This window comes from Perca flavescens, chromosome 20 (genome assembly GCF_004354835.1).
Source record: "Perca flavescens isolate YP-PL-M2 chromosome 20, PFLA_1.0, whole genome shotgun sequence".
NCBI lineage: Eukaryota > Metazoa > Chordata > Actinopteri > Perciformes > Percidae > Perca > Perca flavescens.
The window spans coordinates 13,486,612-13,501,047 of record NC_041350.1 but is presented as its reverse complement, the minus strand read 5'-3'; the positions used below and the strand labels follow the sequence as shown (position 1 = coordinate 13,501,047).

At 43.2% G+C, this 14,436-nt stretch overlaps 1 protein-coding gene across 1 annotated transcript in view; it reads right to left on the bottom strand.

The window, feature by feature from the left end:
- Positions 1-736: 736 nt before the first annotated feature.
- LOC114546441 (cysteine rich transmembrane BMP regulator 1 (chordin-like)) overlaps positions 737-14,436 on the bottom strand; it is a 31,321-nt gene continuing 17,621 nt past the window's right edge. The window contains exons 6-15 of the mRNA XM_028565194.1: positions 13,033-13,236; positions 12,078-12,206; positions 11,571-11,718; positions 8,556-8,677; positions 6,993-7,211; positions 5,254-5,469; positions 3,871-4,092; positions 2,970-3,092; positions 2,389-2,567; positions 737-1,989 (exon numbers count right to left, since the gene is read on the bottom strand). Of these exons, the coding sequence (XP_028420995.1) occupies positions 1,795-1,989; positions 2,389-2,567; positions 2,970-3,092; positions 3,871-4,092; positions 5,254-5,469; positions 6,993-7,211; positions 8,556-8,677; positions 11,571-11,718; positions 12,078-12,206; positions 13,033-13,236 (1,757 nt within the window). The 3' untranslated portion in view covers positions 737-1,794. The remainder of the gene's footprint in view (positions 1,990-2,388; positions 2,568-2,969; positions 3,093-3,870; positions 4,093-5,253; positions 5,470-6,992; positions 7,212-8,555; positions 8,678-11,570; positions 11,719-12,077; positions 12,207-13,032; positions 13,237-14,436) is intronic.

Sequence of the window (14,436 nt, the reverse complement as noted above, 5' to 3'; positions counted from 1 at the left end):
CAGTCGCCTCTTCATTTTAAAGCACATGGTCATGATTCAAACAAACATATCTACTGAGTTACTAAAACACTTCTATTTGAATTGGTCTCCAACCAATTTTGGCATCAGAAAGGTCTTTGTATTGACAAATTGGCAATGGATTGAGAACTCTGATCCAAAACCTTTTCCTATTAAACCCTAGTTTGTTTCGTAATGCTTCTCAGATTCCCCCCCCCCCCATTCTGATCAGATTGGTACGGAGCCTCTAGCTGCAACAGCATGTTCACTTGAGTGGTTTAACATCTCCGTGGGCTTAATATGCCTATCAAATCCCTGATTAGGGACTTTATCCCTACAAGAATCCTGCAGGGAGCTTTATAAAAAAAAAAACACTGGCTCCAAAGAAAAGTGCTACGTCTCTTTGACATGCTCTGTAATGTGTACCATTATGTACAGTTACTAGCAAGCTCCCCTTACACATCACATAATTCACTTGTGAAGAGTTAATGAGAAGCATCAGTACAACAATGAACATCTGTTCATCTTAATATTGGGTGTATACAGTATATTACTGTTTTTCCTTGATATGGGCAAACACAGTTATTCAATGAAAACAATATATGCATTAAGGCTATAGAATTAAGGCTTTAAAATGAATCGATACTATCGCTAACATTCGGTGTGAACAGTAGCTCCACACACACACACAGACACACCCAAACGCACACACACAGACACACACACAGCTGTGAATGAAGTTATGAAGTGAGGCATGGTATCAAAGGCATTCCATATAGGTCCAGATAAAGCGTCTGGCACCACTCTGCAGTCAATAAAATGACATTCCTCTTGGATGAACATCACTCTACTTGAACTTGCAATTTTTGTATTGATGAAGTACAACTTGAGTCATTGTATTGCGGTTGGAAGAGGAAGCATTTTTCATTTTGTAGAATTGCGGTTTGTTGTCAAAGTTTTCTGAATGGAATGACTCAGGTCATTTGAAGGTAGAACTAGGCTATTATTTGGGAAGCGGGCCTTCCTGAACTTAATCGTGGGAATGTGCCCCACAGAGACACCGATAATAAAAACAAGATATGGCCAAGAACAACACTACAACTAGTACAAATACTGTAGAAATATACAAAAACTAATATGGAAACCACACATTCTAAAGCAGGGGGTTGGATCTGGGGGTCTATATGTTGGGCCTGTTGACTTATTATGATTTGGCTGCTGAACCCAATTTGATCCAATTGGATTATCAGTTCCTTTGGCCTCCCTGCTGATGAAAACGATTACATCCATGGAGCATTGCTGAACTCAGAGGGGCGCAGCATCCTCGACACCCTCTTTTAACTAAAGCCCGAACCCCTGTCCTAAAGCTTTTTATGCTCCTGTTGCCTTAAAGTCCAGTTTCAAAAGGAGGCAATAATATTACAATGTTCACAGTCATAGTCTGATTCTGACCGAGGAGCCTCTCTGGCTGCCTCCCTCTCTGTTTTAAAGCAGAGCCCGGAGTGGCTGTGTCCTTTATATGTCCACCCGTGCATCCACCTCCCACCACAAAGATCCAAACACAGAACAATATGGAAACATATTAAAAGAAACCAAGGTCACTTGCTTTGTCTCTTGTAGAGCATCCTCAGTTTCACAAAGACAGAAGGGTGGGAACAAGGCGGCGGCACCCAAGGTGTGTGTGTGTGCACTGTTGCGCTAATCACCATGGATACAACAATAAGAGAGAGTGGGAGGTGCCGGACAGCTCTGATCTGCAGAGTTTGAGCGGTGTGTGTGTGTGTGTGTGTGTGTGTTTTAGCGCTTTGTCCAGTCGTTGCCCATGCTCAGCTTGGCCCTGGGGATGGTCATCTTGTCTGCGCAGGTGGAGCTCATTTCTGGAGAGAAATGGATGATGCCGCAGTCCTTCTTCACATTCTGAAATTTGTTCTCCTTGGAGGGCTCCATGTAGACCACTGAGTTCTTGTTTACGTGCTTCTTCAGGATCACCGTCTGAGCAGGGAAAGGAAAAAGAACATATCCCTTGTTAGATTGAAGCCATAATTCAGGTCATGATGGCTAAGTAGGTGATGAAAGCTTACTAATTTATGTCAGCTTGCACGAGATGGCTTCTGAGAATACTCTCTGACGAATTCAGATTTTCTGACGTTACTATCTCATTTCACGGTGGAGTTATAGACTTTATGACGGACATGACCTTGTTCCAGTTAAAAGTGCAGCACGAGGGGGAAACTACATTAATCCTAATGTCGTGACAGTTTTAGCACTGGTTGTAGCAGAAGCTGGAAGATCAAGGAAAACTCCCTGTGACCCATCCACAGATTAACTCATGTCATTTTAAGCCCTCAAAACAACAAGCTGATTCATGTGATTTACAGATTAACTTCTCACCTTCTTTGGTGCACTGTAGCAGGACATCTGCACCCACTTCTTTTTCTTGTTGATTATTAATGCCACGACGAGGAAGATAATGATAGCCAGAAGGAGACCTGCCAGGATCCAGGCTGCTGATTGGTAGATGATGGCCATCTCTGTTTGGCTGGGGTAAATCTCACGCAAACCTGGCTCATCTGCGGACACGGACAACATCGATATTTAGATATTCAATAGCTTTTTCATTACGGTGCCCACCCAATTTACCAAATCTTAATTGAAATCAGCTTATTTCTTTGTTTTTGGCAGAAATCCCGGCTCAGTACTAAACACTTAAAAAAATCAACTCTGGGTGTCTCAAGAGAGATCATGCTTAGCCCCGAGTCCATTTATCATTATTGTTTTAGTTCAGCATAAGTTAGTAGAAATTTCACTCATTTATCAATGCATCCCAAACACCCTTTATTAGTATAAACATTTGCAGGGATTGGCAGGAAGAGTGCATACAATGACACCAATAACTAGGATGCGGTAACCACTACACAGTGTACAGGGAATAGGGAGAGGAGTGTGTGTGGAGGGATTTAGTGGGCAGGTACCTGTCTCAGCAATGATGGGTGGTACAGTGATTGTGGTCATCCACACTGCACTCTCCACTGTAATAGGGACCATTGTCTTGGGGGCGTCGGTAGACACCATCACCGGTACTGACGTTGTAATTTCTGTTTAAACAGGAGTAAGATCCATTACAAATGTCGCTGGTGTAATGCAAACATTCCAGACATAAACATTTACAACTGTGAGTTAGTGTATGAACTCCCTGGTGTCTCACTTGATAAGCTTTGTTTATAGGAACTGTCCCCTTAACTTCCACTGCACCGCTTTGTAAAGGCATTACGTAAAAAGCTTTGTTTTCCACAGGGCAAATAACAATAACAAAGGCCAGAAAACGGCTACATATCAGTGTGAACAATGGGAGCCTATGCTGAGGTTTTCCTCTATAGGAAAAGCTGACATGGAGCTTTGCCTTCCTGTGCCGCCACAGAGAGAGTGTTGCAGGCCGATTCAGCCAGGGACAGGAAACACGTGTGAATGTGCGGATGCTCGAGGAATGTTTTTGCTCCGAGTGGAGCGTGTGTGTATGTCACATGGAATGTTGTTGCGAATGATGGTGTTTGCCTATGTAGCGCCAGAGTGGCTGTGTCTAACGAACAAACACATACGCATTCAGTCTGGAAACCGGCATTCCCTCAGCTACGCCCTCTTTTTTTTTTTTTTTTTTTTTTAACATGTAGCATTATGAATTATAACTTTCCCAACAACAGGCTGTGCCCTGTTCCAGTGGTACCACTTATTATAAGGATGGTAGTTTTGCACAACTTTGACAGCTCATGTTCTCACTTTGTGGAAGTGTTACATAAACTACATTTTAGTATGCAATACATATACTTACTGTATAAATGCAGCTTTTTCTATAATGAGACGCACCTAAATACTCACCGAGACAGTGTGGGCAGCACTGGCCCTTGCGTAAGACGGGCACCCTGCAGTTGGCAGCCGGACAGCGCTGAGAGAAACACTGAATGGTGCCATTGTTGCAGGTGCAGCTGGTGCAGGCGTTGGCCTTCCAGGAGTCCCCGGCCAGTAGCACGTCCCCATCGCTGGTTATGCAGTACTCCTGCTGGCTGTTGTTCACTGGCAGCAAGGGGCTCAGTGTCTCCTCTGTGGTTGCACACAGGTATAAATAGGGTTAATAATGAAAACGTAGAAAGGTTAAGGTAAGACATGGAGCTGTGTGCTAAGTCATGTCCCAGCCTGTTTCCTCGCTTAATATGATTTGGAAAAGTAAGGTTATAGCCCAAGTTTAGCTTGTTGAGAACTGCCATTTTCAAATGAATAACGTAATTTTGTCTAAATTATATAGAACTATACGGAAAGACCAGCTTCTACGTGACTCCTGCATTTATCCCAGCTGTAAAACATCTCAATCCACTGAAGTTGTTGGGCCTTTAGGGTTACGTTCAAGATAAGATGCTTTACTGAATGTTAAACACAAGTGTCTCCATATGGCAGATGTCAGATCTCAGATCAGTTAAAGGCCTTATCTCTCCGTCTCATCAGACCCCGCGGCCCTGAGATATATGGCCTTCTCATGACCAAAGACTTTAGTTAGCATGTACACACTGTACTACCCTACTGTACACATACATCATTGGGACTGTCAGTGAGATGTGTATTATTCCCACATTCCTGGTGACCAGGCCCATACATATATCAAAGGGTGGCCTCTGACAATCTGCTTTTGTGAAGGGAGATGCAGCGATAAGGCGGGCCGGCATTCTCGAGGAGCAGCTCTCAGGCGTAGTCATGCATTGCTGATTTGTGGGCCTCATGCTTGTAAGTGCTTGGGATACATTGATTCTAAGTGTATGAGAGGAGGCTTGAGTGTTTGGGTACAGTTGTAAATAAAATATGCTTGTGGTTTTGCATTCGCCTAGACATTTGTGTCAGAAGTTTATTCCCATGAAAAAGGAGGAATAGCACAGATTCAGTCAAATTTGGTACATTCTTGGCCTTCCAGCTATAAGGGAGTTGGATGAACCTCTAGTGTCGGCCGCTGGGTGAAAGCAGTTCACATGTGCTGCTGCCTGCCTGGAGGATCACTATGTAAATCCAACCGGTCTTGGCTGGTTTCTTTATGAGCCTGTGTGCCTGACATAAAACCCCTACAGAGTGCAACATGCAAGACCTTCCAAAACCACATGCTGATAGCACATCCAAAACAGATTTATACTTCCCTAGCCACTACCCCAACTTGATGTGACCCATGCTGAGTTTGATCTGAAATTACCGCTGCTTTCCTCTAGCCTTTTTTTCTGTTACCTGGGCATACGTGGCAACAGGTGTTCTTGTTTCTGATTGGTGTCTGGCAGAGAGCTGGTGGACACACTTCAGTGTCGCACAGGACACGTCCTTTCCTGCAGGTGCACCTTGTGCACTCGTCCAGGTTCCAGGTCTCCCCCTCCACATAAAATTCTCCCCCAGGTGCTCTGCACACCACCATGTCCATCCCCTCTGGCAGACCGCTGCCTGACTCATCTACGGTAGAATGAGGAGAGAGGAAGAGAGGAAATTGTCACGTGTGTGCTATCAAATTCACAAACATGCATTCAGCCCATACTAACAACTGGTGCAAAATCAAGTGAAGCAACCATTTTGAGAGAGTAACAGAGTCATAGGTTACTAGAATAAAGATGCATGGGAGACCACTAGCCATTAAAAAGAAGCCTCAGGCAATTTAGGGTTGTGTCCAAGTTGTGTTTTCACTCTAGTTTAGTTGAAAACATCTTTCTGTCCAGCAGAGAAGCAGACATCTGCAAATAGTTAGCCTGTTGTCCCCTGACTGCAAAGTGTGTATATCTTCTGAAAGTTGTAGACATTCTTTCACTCCTAAATATTTGAACAGCCAACTGAGTCACTCCTCCATAAATACCCGGCATGAGTTGGAGGGTTGTGGATTAAAAAAAGAAAGTGTGGGTGTGGATCAGTGTGCCTTCCATTTTTAGAGAAACAGACTGTGTGTTTGAGAGTTTAAGTGGCCAGCAAGTCTAAAAAGCCTAAAAGCTAGCTAATAACTCAACACTCTCTGTTGATTGAGCTGTTAGGGGACTCTATACTGTGTATTTCCAGAACGTGGGTCCCGTTTTTGTAGTTTTGGCCATCATTTTTGTCATTTTTGTTTAAAGCCATGTGACTGTGTGATGTGTCTTCCTCTGAGCAATGTCACCATATTACCAGACCTTAACAATTAACTTGATGAGTAGAATATCATTATTGATAAACACATAAGCACATCCCACCTTCTGGCAGGTGCAGGACAAATGAAAGTACTTAAAACGAAAAGAATGTAATGTCCGCAACACTGCTTTAAACTCCCATATTTAATATAAAATGCAACGTTTCAACCCAACTGGGTCTTCTTCAGGCAAGACCCAGAAGAAGACCCAGTTGGGTCGAAACGTTGCATTTTATATTAGAATATCATTATTACCAACAGGAATAATGGCCAAAACTATATATCCACATATACCCAAGTTATAATAACCATAGTCTATATCCACGACATTCCACTTCCGGGATTGCTCCGGTGCTGCCAGATGTCCGTTACCTTCCACTTTCTTTGTGTTGGAATTTTAAACTCCGGTTGATTTATGAGGACTATGGTTAACTGCTCCTCAGATCTCTGCAGGGTAAATCCAGACAGCTACCTATCTGTCCAATCTGAGCTTTCTGTTGCACGACTAAAACAACTTTTAAATGAGCACGTTCCACTAAAACAAGTTCCTTCCTGAGGCTATTTTGCAGAGGCACCGTGGCTCTGTCCGACGCTTAACACCGCCCATGACGATTGTGACTAGTTTAAAGAAATGCCAATAAACCAGAGCACCTTATTCTCCCATTCCGGAATGCTGTGTGGACTAGCCAGACCCTCCTTCACAGCGCTGTGGAGGAAGGTCTGGCAACGCGAGACTATAATAACTATGAATTGTCCTTTAAAACTGGATCTAATTTAAAACTGGTATTATTCTTTAAAGTTGGATATAAAATAAAGTTTGACATACCCTCACATGTAGGACAACACTGGTCAGGCCTTACAACTGGGTGAGAACAGCTGGGTACGGGGCAGGAAATGAGCACACACATCTCCCGTCCGGAGTGGCAGTAGCAGTCACGACAACCGTCGTGCCAGCCGTCGCCTTCCTCATACCGGTGCCCATTGGAGGTGAGGCAATAGCTGGGCATCGGGGCCAGGGGAGTGGTGCTTGGGACATGGCTGCTTTCTAGAGACACAAGCATTAAAGGCACAGACATTACTGGGAGGGTTGAGGACTTGTCCAAAACTTCAAAAACGCCATAGAGTCTGCTTTGTCAAGGAACCTTGTAAATGCACTCTGGAAATTTCATAAAGTACATTTATGATTTTCAGTAAAATGGGCCAGTATTATTGTCTTAGGTCCAATTTCATTAGAGGCTAAAGTGAGCGCTAAGTGGTAATGGTTCCATATACTGGAACATACACCAGTCAGGAATATTTGATCTTCCTTTATTGCGTATTTATGTCCCAATAATCCATTTATAATCCAGCCACAAAGAAAGCTTTATTCATCTCCTACAATTCTGACAAAAAAAAAAAAAAAAAAAAAAAAAAAAAAAAATGTAACTGAGGGGCACGCAGACCTTATGAAGGGCCCAAGTTGCCCGTAACTGGGCCCCAGCATGTGTTAAACTCAGCATGGCTCTTAAAGTTTGTAGGGATCCACTGGGATCCGGAACAAACATAGTGGACTGTACAGTGTAGTAGAGTTCAGGCAGATGTTTCTTGTCTCTTCTCTTTTATTTAAATACTTAAAAAACAACACACACAGAAAAACATACTTCCAAAAAAAATGTCCTATCCCTGAATATTTTAAAAGTCCACAGAGAGACTGATACAAGAGTTTCAAAGTGAGGTAAACAGCAAGTTTTAGGTTTAGATCTGTGTGTGTCCCTGTTTGTGGAGATGAGGAGCCAGCTGTACTGATCACCTCACCATACAGGAAAACCACCAAGTATATTTGAAGCTGAAATATTTATAACACAGCTTTATTGGCAAAATAAACACACCACATAAAATGTGGTGCAGCATAAATATGGCATCTGCATACTTGCTTTAAACTTATGGGTTGAGGGAATCTAATTTGAGTTGCGCACACACAGCCCCTGGATAAAGCTAAACACCAACAAGAATCAAAACAAGCATACAGTACATAAAAGTCTCCACAGTAGCTGAAGGTCAAAGGAAATCAAAGTTGCAGCTTAGTGGCAGAATTTCAACTCTGCAGACAGAGCTTTCCTATCTCTTTCAACCCGCTACTGCTTAAAACTAAGACCTTGTGGTGGAACTGTAGTTATGGATCAGGAGGTAACTCGATGTATGACTCTTAAAATGTAGCTATAAATAATTAAAAAGTAAGGGTTATATATTGATATATCAGGATACGGGTTAAAGACACAAAAGTTAGACTGGTGGTAGAGGGAAGATCAAGATCTCGCCATAATCGGCACTCTGAGGACTGAATCAATCACAATATCTGGTGAAAGCATCAGCAAACCATCCCCAAACTATCAGAAACATTGTCACTTACCTTTACACATGCAGATGGAGCAGCCCTTCCTGTTCTGCCGATAGCCGTCGCTGCAGTGCTTGTCACAGGTGAAGGGAGGACACTTGACACAGCGACACATCTCACAGCCATGCTTGTTTCTCCTGCAAGGCAACAAACATACACATATAAAAAGTTTGCTTCAAGTTTTTTTTTTTGGTGAAATGGAAGTTATCACTGTATTCCAGTGAATAATTTCCAGTGGGAAACATGCGGTCTTCACTTAGAGATATTTTTTTTACAGGAGAGTACAGAGTACTAGCTTCAACAATTGACAATCACCTTAATATCAGCAAAACCAATGAGCTTGTGGTGGACTACCAGATGAACAGGATAGAACGCAAAGTTGTAGCTATGCAAATAGACAATGCTTCAAATATGGATGTTGCTGCAAAGAAGCTACAAATTCTAAAATGGGGATGCTTGACACATCTTCGAACCAGCAGCACAGAAGAGCTTTACAATTCAGGAAATATGGTCACAATCTCTCCTGTCCCTGAGTTATGGCGTTGACTAGTCGGCAGAAAAGAGTTTTTGCAGAACATTATGATGTCATAGTGAGGTTGACCTTTGGGATATAAAATGTAATCACTTCATCATTTTATCCTGGTAGACATTTCTATGAATATATAACATAAATTAGCGTAGGAATTCTTTAATTATGGCCAAAAATGTGTTTTGTGAAGTCACAGCAACCTTTAGCCTCCAAAATCTAATCACTTTATCCTCCGGCCACGGCTATCACCAGCACGGACGCATAAAGATGCCATACCACTAGTTTAAAAATGGCTTCAGATTGAGGATATCTTCAAGATGAACAGAGGTCTATGGAGCAACATGGTGTTGTGACTGAGTAAAACCCAGATGCTCAAGTCTGATATAATCAACATCTGGGCTGGCTTTCCCCTCTCTATATTAGCCGCCTTTGAAGAAGGCCAAATAAAAGGCCAACATGTGACATCCCTGTGGTTTGCACATTATACCAACCAAAAGATGAAGGAGCAATCTAAAGCCAATTCAGATGCTTTTAATTCACCCTGTTGCCATCTGAATTGCTCCAAAAGCCTTTGGCGGCACCAAAGAGCAGTGCTCAGACAAGACCTGATATAGGCATGTTGATTGATCAGTACACAAAAAGACAGAAAATGAGTCCAGTTGTCAGAGCAAAGCAACAATAAAAGGATATCCTCACATACAAAGACACAGGAGCAGCATGAAATGCAGATGCTGCAGAGGGTGGAAATAAGCCAGTTGGATCTAATTATCTGCCTAATAAAACATGGATGAGCTGCAGGTTGATAAATTGTCAAATACCCAGATGAAATGGAATGACCTGTATCTAGTCTTCTCTCATTCTAGACATCCTCTCTATCCCTCCCTGTCTCATTCAGCCTCTCTCACCCAGCTAGCCTCTCTCTTGTGTCTCTCCCGCAGTGTAAGTGATGATACCCATTTTATGAAGCAGTGGCCTCATTAGGCCTGGTTAATGACTCCATTAATCTTCATCTGCCAGGGCAGCATAAATAAAAGAAGCCCTCAAACCCATGGACGGTGCTGCGTCCTATAAAGAGGACAGAGCATCACAGGCTCGGCAAACAGAAGACCCTATCTATGCTGAAACGGCAATAAGAGCTATTGAAACAACACTTGGCCAGTGCCTCACTGTACAAATACAGAGACAGAGAGTGCTGCAACCTTAGAGCAAGGCTTTGTTTGAAGATGGTGTGTGGAATGCCAAGCAGCGCTTTGGGCTCCAGGGGGATAGAGGGGCTTGGGGAGGCACTGAGGGCCCTGGGGCCCTGTGACTGCTGGCTCGGCACAATTTCCAGTGTGCAGCAACTGTGATGGCCAAAAGAATGCCATTTATGCCAAAGTGATGATTTTAAGCTATGAAGTATGGAAAACATAACTTCAGTCGCAATAACTGCCCTGAAAATGTCCTTGTTAACACAAGAGAGAAATGTGCAGCACATAGTTGCACATAGTTTACAGTCATCCTGCTTTGGAGGCCTGATCCTTTGTGCCTTTTGTTTCTTTGTGATGGCTGCATGCAGAAGTCCTGTGTGAGGAGACAGATCTGCATTGTAGGGCTGGCAAGCTCTCAGAGGATTTCAGACTTCTGAGGCTAGATCTAAACAGCTGCTTATGAAGGATAAAGCCAGGACTTCCTGCTCTTCTTTTCCCCACAGGGTCCCCCTCATCCTCTCTCCTCTCCTCTGGTTTACAGCGCAGACATATCGGGCCCATCTTGAGCCGTGGCTTCACAGAGCATGGTTGAGATACCCGAAAGAATCCCAACTGTAAAAGTTTCATAAAGGCTGCTTTTGTCCTGATGCGTTTTTGATCGTTGTATTTAGACGGAACGATGATTTATGAAATGAGAGTAGTGCCTGGGGACCGAGCATCCGGGTAGAGAGCACTTCCAGATTTTTGATTGGGTTAAATGGGATTAGGAGGAGAGGAGTTGCAGGGAGCTGAGAGGTAAGGACCCACAGTGAATTACTCAGACACAAACATGCACAAACACAGATTTAGAAACCTGGGACTGGCCACCAAGGTAGGCCCTTTGATCTTGGATGCCAAACTACTTCCCTTTTTACCAGGACTAAGCAGCCACTGGCCTTTGGGCATCACTTGATAATGTAAGTATTTAACTCCTTCAACCATACCCATTTAAATATAGGAGTCGACTGGGAGAAAACTTTGTTAATGGAATTTATGAAAACTAAACCCCTTTAAACACAGATTTTTAGGACGCAAACATTTTCCATCAAGAAAAACTCAATCTCTCATTGACATAACAGAATTTCCAAACTATCCACTTAGGTTTTATGAGCTTATGAGCATGTAAGAGCAAAGTGTATAGTTCCTCATATGTCTGCATGTCACGTCACTGGCAGCCACAGATGCCTTTAAACAGGCTGAAAACACAGATGACGCACACATGTAGCTGGACTTGGGGGATGAGAAACCCACGGTGTCACTGGGGGTACTTACACATATCCATAGGGGCAGGTCTTAGTGCAGGTCAAAGGTCGGCACCTGGGCATGCTGCACTCGCACACATCACAGCCAAAATCATCCTTCTTGTAGCCCATTGGGCATTGCAGTGAACAGTATTTTCCCAGGTCAGGGCAGGAGTCATCTGAAAGAGTTGAGGGAGAGGTATTCTGATCATGGGCGCAACAATCCATCAAAGGCAAAGGCATGAGTTGCTTTGAGGCTGCTCACAGGAACATTCTTGTGACAGAGAACCTTTCAAAGACTGTAGCCATGTACAAAAATAAGCTGTCATTAATGTGAACATGTCTTTGTTGCTGACAAAACCCAGTGGTTTCCAGATTGTTTTGACATCAGCATGGACAAACAGGTAAATATAACGTGCACCATTTTAATGCAAGAAGAAGCATGTCAGAAGAAATGTATCATGTTCATGCTTCTGCAAGTTGGTCCCTAAATTATTAACCCTTTACGTTCAACGTAAAGTGAGAAAAGTGAACTTACTGTTGAGACAGTGGCAGAGCAGACATCCATTTCTGTCTTGTTGGAAGCCGTAGAGGCAGTCATTCCCTGACAGGGAGCAGTTTACCAGAGGAGGGCATAGCATGGGGCTAACAGTTTCGTAAGAAGGCTCTGGAGAACAAAAGAGATGAAGGAGGGTAAGAACTTTGCATGAGAGCAACAGTATACGACAAAGAACAAACTGTGATTTCTTATATAAATTTCTTTCTGTTTTTTATATAAGTGTGCTAGGATGCCCTCAGGTGTTCAGTGCTTTTTGTGCCAACTGTAATATCTACCTATTTACACTGTTCTTATTTTGGAGTAAACAGTAATTACAGATAAATGTAGAGCAATTACAGCAGGGTGGGTCGCACTGTAAGGGGGATTATACCTCTCCGTCTTATTGTGTGGGACTGTCTCCCATTAATACGTTAAATTTGTCTAAAAAGCATGTTTCAGCTCTAGGACTACCAGTGAAGACAATAAGACGTCAGACAGACCCTCTTGAATAGGAGCCAGGTTTGTTGTGAAGCCACAATAAAGGAGAAGGACAGTTTGGAACACACAGACATGCACCATAGCTATTCCCGTTAAACGTCTCTTGCCACGTTCAGTGGGAGGAGCAGCCCAACGAGCTGTAACTAATTACACTCACAAAAAAGGGATCCACTTCAATTATGCAGGCTCCTGCATTAAAAGCACGGCACAGCCTCACACACAGGTGGGTCTCATTTTGGCGGGCAAGGGTAATAAAGGAACACAAAGAACCCTGCAGCTTAAAGAATGCTCTGTGGCCTCCCCTTTAATGAGCCCATGCCGACATGTCCTCTGTAGCAAAGCTGCGGGGCCACAGGGGCCTCCAATATGTGGTATGTGGGCTAATGTGTACCTCTTATAGATATTGAGCTATACATTCGATATGATATATACAAAAGACCAACACAGCTCTCTATACCTTCACAGAAGGGACAGCACTCTCCCGGTATCTTGACAGGGTATTGGCAGCTCTGTTTGCAGGCCATGGCCGTGCAGTGCGGTTCTCCATCCACACACTGGCAGAAGGTGCAATCGTCCTCTTTCCACTGCTCCTCATGGGCCCGCAGCTTATTATTCACCCAGCAACTGGCCTTAGTGCTCTCCATTGATAGTAACTCCACATCTGAGTGTAAAGAAAGACACATTGTGGGTGAAGGAATGGAGCGAGAGAAGAGGTGAATCTTTGATCCGTTTCTCAGCAGCCACATGTATAGTTTGCTACATTTTCTACAGTAATTGAATTAACATGAGACAGAGTGAGAGCAGAACTGAAGGAAGCAGGATACTCCATGAGGGAGCTAACAAGATATGGAAACTGGCTTGTCACCAAGAGCTGTTGAATTTGGATGACTTATCTACATTTTATAAGTAGGGAAAGGGACCCTGGCTTTGCAACAACATACATAGGGATTTAAATTGAGACGAGACAGACAAATTTTATTATCGCCGTGTCGTCCTGAGAGAGATTTGATCATTTGAAACACAGCAAGGGTGATTACATTCATAACTGCTGTTCCCTACAGTGTATTTTAGATCTGTAGCACGTAGTCTTAAGTAGGAACCATAACGTTTGGGACAGTTTAAAAGCCAATCTGGGAAGCCATTCTGCTCAGCTGGAGGGGATGTATGATGCCTGAGCCCAGCTCTGGGAGTCTTTTTCATTTACTATAAACTGTTTTAATTGTTTTTGTTACACTGTTTATTGGTAACAAATGCAGTTTAGAAGGTAGTCTCAGCATTTTCTCGGTGTGTTTGTATGAAACAAAAGTGTGCTCATATTTCTGTGTTTATGTGTTTGGTGCGGCTAACTGGATGTGTGTCAGAGGGAGAAAGGGTGCTGTGTTTTGTGCACAGGGATCCTATTTGTCCTATCTGATCCCAGCTGAGTTTTGTCTATTGAGGTTCCATCCATCTGGCTGTGATTAACCTGAACAGGATCTATTTTTCTCTATAACTATACCATGACCCTTATAATGAAAAGGGTCGCTTCAGGATTTTAGCACTTCACTTCCATGTAGCTGGGGGACTTATGAAGAGTGGTAGAAAGTGATGTGGCAGACCCCAATATACAGTATTATGATTCTTTTGTCAGCGCTACTGGTCAAGCTCCAAAAACCCTGAAGCCTACACTTCCCATAATGCAACGGGACTGCATCTTTCAGTTTGCTTCCTGTTAAAAATGTGTTGTCTCCAAGTCCAAGCCAAGTTTTCAGTGTAAAAATGAAACCTGCATTCATTAATCTTTTGGCCACTCAGGACCAGCTGAATACACAGCACTGACCTATTATTAATTCATAAATTTCATCCAGCAGACATGGAGTCG